The sequence below is a fragment of the Gavia stellata genome, chromosome 8 (genome assembly GCF_030936135.1).
Source record: "Gavia stellata isolate bGavSte3 chromosome 8, bGavSte3.hap2, whole genome shotgun sequence".
Classification (NCBI taxonomy): Eukaryota; Metazoa; Chordata; class Aves; order Gaviiformes; family Gaviidae; genus Gavia; species Gavia stellata.
Window position 1 is genome coordinate 14,352,831 of NC_082601.1, and position 8,439 is coordinate 14,361,269.

An 8,439-nucleotide genomic window follows, 5' to 3' on the forward strand; every position below is an offset into this window, starting at 1 on the left:
CTTTGGCCTCAGAAAATCCTCTCTGCTCCCTGTCTGCAGAATGGGAGCAATGATATCTCCCTGTTTTACGAGGATGCTCATGTGTGGAGAGAAGTGCAAGAGGCTGAAGTATTCAGGCACTACTGGGGCTGGCCAAGGTAAGAGAACCCCCCACAGGACCTGGGCTCCTAGAAGCCACCAGACAACACAGTTCATGTTCTCTTATTGAAAGGAAAAAAAAAATGGTGCAGAGGAACAGGCTCTGTCCTCACAGACCTCTGCACCTTGCTCATGACCACATGAAACCATGAAAAGAGAGGGCCTGGTTTCATGTTGGGCAGTTGAACGAGGAGATGAGCAATGCCAAGTTCTCCTTTTGCTCCAAGGTACGTGGCTGACTTCTGAAGGCCATGCAAAAATTCTTTAGGAAGTGCCAGGAATACAAGCCCCATTTCTTAGTGCTGGTAGTGGATGCACAGCATTTCTAAGAAAATTTTTCTCTGCCACTCGTCTGACCCTAGGAGCAGTTCCACTGCTCCACACAGGCAAACATGGAATGCTCTGCCAAACTCTATCAATTATTTAGCATCAAAAGGAAGACTTAATCTGTGTGATAAAAGAATGGATTTTATCTAAGGTTTTTTTCCCCTTACAGTGATTTACACAACTGGCCTCTCTAGTTACTTCCCTTAACGTAAATATTTACTTTTGCATTAATAGCCTTCCTCCACATGGGTTATTTTTAGGAACCTTTTGTAGCCTTTAGAATTTACTAGGGTTTTTTCCTTGTCTTTTTAGTGGGAATTTTAAACTGCCCATCTCTCTGAATCAGCTGTTAAAACACTAGTTTTGTGGATGCTGGTGTAAAGCTGGAGCAGCTCTGGGAAGCAGCTCCCCTGTCTGTGTTGACACTTGGGTGTCGAGTTTGCCTCCAACTTGAGAAGCCACGGGGTGAGATTTCAGTTCAGAGCTGGCAGTCAGGGCTTTCAGACTGCTCATGAGACTACAGACTAATGAATGTGAACGAAGGGCTTTAAAGCATTAATCTAGTCCCACCTTGGTTCCTTGCTTTAACCCCACTCTGCAATTTTGGCCAAGTCAGGAAGACTGGGATTTGCCCACCTAGCATTAGCCATTAGCCACCTCAAATCAGGCATGAAGCCCTCAAGGGAACAAAGCAGGCTTCTCCACAATGTGATTTACTCCACCCTGATGCAAAGGGATTCCAAACTAGACACCTAACATTTAGGCAGCCAACCTCAGACAAAACAAGTCCCATTCCTGGTCCCCCATGATTACAGCAGGCTCAAATGCCACGGTTAATGGATGGTGTTGGGAGAATTAATTTACAAAACCTGTGCAAATTCTCAGATGCTCAGGCAAAAAGTTGCCAACAAGACCAAAAATTCAAACTATGGGGACATGCTGGCAGCAGAGAGGAGGCAGTCCAGGAAAGCACCATGATAAATATAATCCATTATCACCACTGGATTTTCTTACTTGACTATAAATGACCAACCCACAAATGGGTAAGTTTAGCACTGGTTAAAAAGGTTATATTTAGGTACCCTCTGAGAGTCACTTTACTGAAGCCTAAACTGGATCCATGGAAAAGAAGATATATCAGTACTTGCCAGAATAAGCTTTTAGAGCTTAGAAAATAATAGAAAAGGGGAAGCTATCATTGTTATTACAGCTATTATTAATGGTAACAATAATACACTCACAAAATACAAAGGTCTTTCAGGTGGTACTTAGTGGTTGGGATCACAGGCTGGTTCTGCCACTGGTGAAGAATACCTGTTTTCATTTTAAACTCATAAAAGCTTTTCAAGTTGGCGTGCAATCCTGCCATGTGGTTAGGGATAAGATTAAATTGCTCTGTCTTCAAAGTACCTCGGCATCTGTAATGGGCTGAAATTGCAGGAACTTTTGGTATGACAATTTCGTGGAGCTCTACACAATCAGTGAATGCTGGCTGGTATTATAAAGTTGCTGCATCATCAAATGCCTTGGTGATAGAGACTCTAGCATCACCTGTAGGGGCTACGCAATGTGAGCCAAAAAAAAATCTGTAAACATTAATGATTATCCACTCTTGAGGTTGCACCTTTGTCCACAGGGCTGGCTATCATACAGAGAAACCCAGTACAGAGGTTTGGCAAGGGATGAGGGGAAAAAACCCAAGTGACCAAGGAGTAGAACTCCAATCACTTGATTAGGCAAAGGAAAGGGTTACCCTACAAAGATGTACTGTTGACTATTTTAGAAAAGAGACTAGAGACTCAGTGTTGCAAGCCATGGATAGAGGAAGGAGGGCAGGCAGAAGAAAAGATGTGCCTTTTGTTGCAGTTCGTGGCAATTTTAGCTACTAAAATTCTGTCCCATGTAGCTGAAGAAATAAACCCGATGCTCCCAGAGTGCTCTCCGCCATGCCCGCACACCAGATACTGCTCACTGAACATAAAGATGGTGCAGCACAGCTTTAACTTCATCCATCTCTACATGGATTCCTCTAAACTCTCCCAAAGAGCAGGTGTCAGGCGACCAGCGTGATTCAAAGCTGGAAGCTAGTCACAGGCCTTGATGTCCCACAACTGAGGAACAGCCTCAGCATTGCACCAGTCTGAGCATCTGAGACCTCCAGCTTCCCAAAGGGACGTGAGTGGGTACACAAGAGAGACCTGTAGGCAATCTGGCCAGCCAGAAGGGCTATGGTGACAAAGAAATCCAATTTAAGACCCAACAGAATTACTTTTCTATAAGACTGATGCAAACGTTCAGGGAAGAAATACAATTCTTAATTTCTATCACTCTTACAGCAGTGTTGCACTGAAGCCCTACCCAAGGTGGGGGCCACTGAGCTATATGCAGTAGGCACACAGTGGCTGTCAGGACAGTTTAGCAGTCCGAATTCTGGGATTTTCTCATCATCCTGTTTTAACCACTTGCCCCCTTCCCTGCCGCAGCCAACCCAGACTTTTCTGTTAACTGTGTACCTCAAAGTTCTACACAGCAAAGCAATACAGGGCAGGGAAGCTAAGAATGTGCTTGTACTGGTTATATTCCTTTTCCTGGAAAATGTGAACAACTGAATGAAAAACATTCTTTGGAGAAGATTCCTGCCCCTCCGGGGTGGACAGAGGAGATGACTTCATAGGGGCTGTCCTCCTAATTTGTCTGAGTCTCAGGCCACACAAACTATATATTTTTTTTCAATGTGCTGAAGTCTGCCGGGCTGCTGGCATTTCCTCCTCCTCATTTACATGGTCTTCCCATAATCCGGCACTGAGACAAGCTGAACTGCACAAGGAGTCCCTGCCAATGCCACTCAGGGCTTGCTTATAGAAGACCTCTGGAGAGCGATGGGAGGTGCTCCCTGCCCTTCTCCTCTGCCTATGAAAGGGCTGAGTGTGCTACTTCTGCAGCACTGAGCATTCCCGCCAGCCCATAAATCAAGTGACCAAACTCCATCCCAATCTCTGATCCCCTGCAGAAAAGCCCCACACTCTGCCCTTACAGCACACGTGGGGCGAAGAGCTGTATTTCATCAACTGAAGCCTTAATATGAGAGGAGAGTCGTTACCTCCTGGAAAAAAGTGTAGCCAGAGTCTTACTGGTTCTGCAGCTTGGTTTCCCCATGTTTACACCAAATGACTTGTTGAACTTCATTATATACAAAGTATTTCCATAGATCAGAGGCAGGGAGACCTGTGCAGCTAACATAAAATAAATTACCACCCCGTGATAAATGGTTCTATTAGCAATCCAGATTGTTAAACTCAGATACAACAGGATGAAGGGAGCACTGCCCCATTCATTCTCCCTGCGGCAGATACTGAGTTGTAAATAGGTTATTTTGTGTGTAAATAACACATTAAAACTCAGCATTAGCCGTGTCTTTTGATAGAGAGGAAATTGTTCCAAATAAATAATCTCGGACAGGAATGTAAAATAAGCCAGATTTAATAGTGCATGCCTGCTGCAGCCGTGTTAAACATGACTAAAATGATAAACCCCAGAATATACTAATAGTAAACTATGCTCTGACATCAAAGTAATGAGGCTGTATTTTTACCCAGCTTTAGAAATGCTAAAATTAGTCTTGACAGAGCCAGACATCAGAAAAATGTTTCAAACATAAACACCATCAATTTGGGAACTTGGTGTTTGTGTCATGCTGAGGGTGGGGTGGAGAGGGAAAGGTGCATTCTGGGCCTTGTTAAAGTCAAGCAGTTACCATTTAGGAGAATTTGTGTTTAATTTTTATTACAAGATGAGAAAACCATCTTCCTAAATATCTCTGCCTTTGAAAGAGTGTCTCATTTAAATCTCTCCTCCAGCCTGGGCTTCCTCGTGCACGCTGACACGGAGGATGTCGCAAGCGCTAGCCTGGAGGACCCAACCCAGTCTAACTCACATGGTGCTCTGCTCCAAAGTCTCTTGCCCTACGCAGAAATATACACTTTTGCACTCAGCAAAAGGGTTTTCTAAACATGAAGTGTTATGAGTTGCTCTTCCAGAAGTGGAGGCACTGAAAGCGAGAGGGTCTTCTGCAGATCTGTCTATAGCTCCTACATACTGTCATTAAAACCAGCTTCTATCTCTGTCACACACACACGCGTGCACACCTATTGAAACAGAAGAGAGGAGCTTTGACTCCCTAGCTGGCATGATTTATGGAAAAAAAGAAAATTAGGAGAGACTTCCCTGATGTCATTTCTGTGAGGCCAATTTCTGAACATCTGATCAATGAGTTACTATAAAAAAAAAGTCACAGAAGATCTCTAAAATGGCAGTTTCAGTAGACTAAAAATATGAGATGCAGATTGTTAGTATGAAAGGACTGTTCTCCACTTAGAGCATCAACAATACCGATCTCTTTTCCTACAGCCATAACTTAATTTGTTCAAGGCTGCAAACATTTGGGACAAATATGCAAAGCAAGGGAACTAGAAATGGAGACTGGACGTGTTATTACCTTATAATAATAGAGTCTAAATAATAGTATAATAAAATAGCTGTTCTTCAATTATTGAACTAATATTCAGTTTATTGCTTCAATTACCTTAATTATAAATAAAACCTTATGAATCTATTTATTTCTACAAGGGAAAAAGAAAACCTTATGATCTGAGAAACATGCTATGTTGGCACTCCATCTGTGTGACTCAGTAGAATAAAGGAGAAGAAATGTGTTGCAAATTACATTTGTTTGGCTCTGGAGAGCAGCTTGGTGATCTGCAGCACTAGCTGAGCCTTGCTGCCACTTTCTCACATGCTAGTACAAAGAGTAAAACCTCTACAATAAAATCAAGAGTTTGTCTTGGATGAGAATAAAAACTTGCTCGCATGGCCCCAAAGCGGGGTGGGGACCTTGGAGGCCCTCCCTTTAAAGCTGTCCCCCTCCTCAAGCTCCATGACACGTTTGCTCGCTTCTGTAAGAATATGAGCATAAGTATGTATATTTCTGGCCTGTTATGAGTAATTACACTAGTTTAGTGAAGCAAATATGTTATATTAGCATGAATAGCATGTCAGTACAGTCTCATCGCTACCCATCCTTTTTGTTACTATCTGTTAAATCACACCTTGCAATTAACCGATGTTATAAGATGACTTTGTATTAATTTTTCTACTTATAAGCACACAGACCACACTGCTCCTTTTCAGGAGCATGTATTATGTCTAGGCACAATTCAAAGGGAAGCCCTCTGAACCACAAGAGCACATGCATCACCTGCAGAGCCGTGGGGCCGGCATCCGATCACACGCTACTTCGCTGCTAGCCATTTTAGGTCATTTATGAGCACTTCTCTTCACAGCATGACATAGATTTCGCTCTTTACATCTCGTTACACAATGCTTTCATCACGATTCTCCTGACATCTTCAAACAATCCTCCACTTACTTCTCCACTTCCTCTTAATAAAAGGAGAAATATTGAGCCCGTAAATCATTCTTTCCAAAGGCGAGAGCACACTGCTAACAGGACATATAATACTGGACGCTTAAAAATCAATCAAGTCTCCGGAGGTGTCAAATGGGCCAATGGACACTCCACCTCAGGGGCATCCTCATTTCCATCACATCTCTGGAAATGTGGTCACTGCTTCCTTGATGGAGGCACTCCCAAGGCAAGTGCCAAGTGAGGAGAAGGTATTTATTCACAACAGCACATCTGTAGGTTTTGAATTTTAGCACATGCTTGGACTTTGTTGGCGCCAATCAGCCCTTTGGATCTGCCAGACACTGAGATGATGCCTCGAGTGGGCTGCCTCATGGTTCCTACAGCCTCTGCTTCTTCAACAGGGATCAAAATCTGCTGGGGGATGGTAAACTTCTGCACGTTGCTGTCTCTGCCTTTCCCCTCTTTCTGCTGCCCGGTGAGCCTTCCTTTCTGCCACTTCGCATAGTGCTCACAAGGAAGGTGGCCCAAACCCATTCAGCAGCATGAAATTGTGTTTCTCTCCAAAAAACTCTGTGTAAAAGATTTTCTAGTTCTTCTTAAGTAAAACATTCCTTTGGCTAATGAAGCCTAACAAAATTTATCAAACACATGAACTAATCTGATAGGTTATAATCTAGCAGCCGCTGCCTTATTCCGTACATCCGAATTTTCCCGGGTCAATGTGGAAATGAAACCTGGGTAACAAATGTGTTGAAAAGGAAGGATAGATGAAGAAGATTTAAGGAATTTGGGGTGGGAACTATCTTCACAACTCAGCCAACAGAAAACACAAACTTTCCAGCCGAGCTGTGTAAGAAACAGAGGAGCCCACAGAGGAGTCATGCTGCTTTCCTGGGGTGATGAGAAACCACCCTGCAGTGAAGGAAGGGGAGGGGAAGGGTTCATTTTGAGGTAGACTCTAGCTAGCAATAAGGTGTATTTTAAAGAGGAAAAAAAAAAGCTGCCTGCGAAATTTACACAGCTGGCATGTCTCTTGTCACATCCAAGCTGGTACAGCCCCTTCTACGTTTGTCTCCTTACACCCTGTCCAGAAAGGATGCCCAATCCCAGTCCCCAGCAAGGGCAGCGTGGTGCCTCGCTGGCGGGCACGGCTTTGCCCACAGCTGGAGCCACCATGAAGGGTCCTGGCCCCAATCTGGAGATCCACCAGCTCAGGTGTGCCCGCGAGGGATGTGTTTTCTGGGGCTGTATTTTGCCTGCTATAGCAGGCAAGAGGAGGCAGGAGCAACACGCCTGCACATCCCCCAGCACATCAGTGTGACACCCGCCAAAAACAGCCCCATACCCGTGGGTGTCCACGAGAGCTTCCCAATTGATTTCAACACCAGCAGGACCAAGATCTTGCCAAAAACACTGACAGAAAAAGAAATCAGGACCTGAGCTATTTCTGACATTAACAGGAATGGCGCAAGTTGGGGGGGTTTCTTTGTGAACCTTCTTGCATTGGGCTGGACAATCCCAAATTCCTCCCTGACCATGAAATCCCAGACAGAATGTCTAAAGGCGGTGCAGTCTGTTTAGCTCATTTGCAGGATCACAGCTGGCACACAACACCCCTCCCAGACCGTGATAACAGGGCGCTCCCCCAGCTCCAGCCATCCTCGCCAGCCACCCTTTAACTCCCCCATGGAGGAGCAGCAGGCACCGTGCTGCCCACACCACACAGCACCGGTCGGCCAGTGGCAAGCAGTGACAGGATGCTTCAAGTTTCCGAGGCCCACCGCACCACCTGTCCTCTCCCTCACCCCGGTCCAGTTCTCTAGGAGTGGCGGTGACCCGTCACAGTGCAGTGACATTGGGACGCCACGCGGTGACACGGCTTCCCGCTCCTGTGACCTCCGACGGCTGAGAACCCCAATAAACTCAGCGTGTTCACAGGAGGACAGATGCCACCGTACTTATTAAATTCTTACAGTCTAATGAAAAACACCCCTGCTGCTTTCAAAGTGTGGAAAACATAAAGTACCTCCTTGTGCCACTGCTGCTCCTGCAGCTGCTAAAGGAGTGGGTTTCTTCCCCGTCTCCGTAAAGCCATTCCCCTCCAGAACTGCACCTTTCCCTTCTTTTTTCCCAGCAGCAGTTGAAGCAGAAGTTTCCATCTTAGACGTGCATCTTCCAGCTCAGCAACCCTACAGGACATAAAACAAAACCAGATTCTGGTCACCACTCACAAAACAGGCAAAATCAGCTCCATCCACAAGGAAGCAGCTGATGGTTCAGCAGAGCTCAAAGGTAAACGGTGAGCAGCGAAGATTTCCTGCGTTTCTAAATCTAGCAGTGCAGCCAGCACAGGCAGAAAGGGCACAACCCTGCAAAGGGGGGGGTTATTCTCACATCCCACTGGCTTCAGGCAGTTGAAGACCTAAAAGGATCAGGACCAAAATACATTTTTTCCCCACTTGAAGTTGGGCTGTATAATAAAGCTGACGGGTCCAAAGAGCTTTCCAGGATTAAAGGACAGGTGAGACGCAAAAATTTAGCATGTATAA

The 8,439-nt window shown here is 45.2% G+C and overlaps 1 protein-coding gene across 2 annotated transcripts in view; it reads right to left on the reverse strand.

Annotated features, from left to right (window-relative positions):
• The window catches only part of GLI2 (GLI family zinc finger 2), a 143,668-nt gene extending 135,619 nt beyond the window's left edge, over positions 1-8,049 (reverse strand). For both annotated transcript variants that reach the window (XM_059820111.1, XM_059820110.1), the window contains exon 1: positions 7,917-8,049. In XM_059820111.1, coding sequence (XP_059676094.1) covers positions 7,917-8,049 — 133 coding nt within the window. The remainder of the gene's footprint in view (positions 1-7,916) is intronic.
• Between the last annotated feature and the right edge of the window lie 390 nt (positions 8,050-8,439).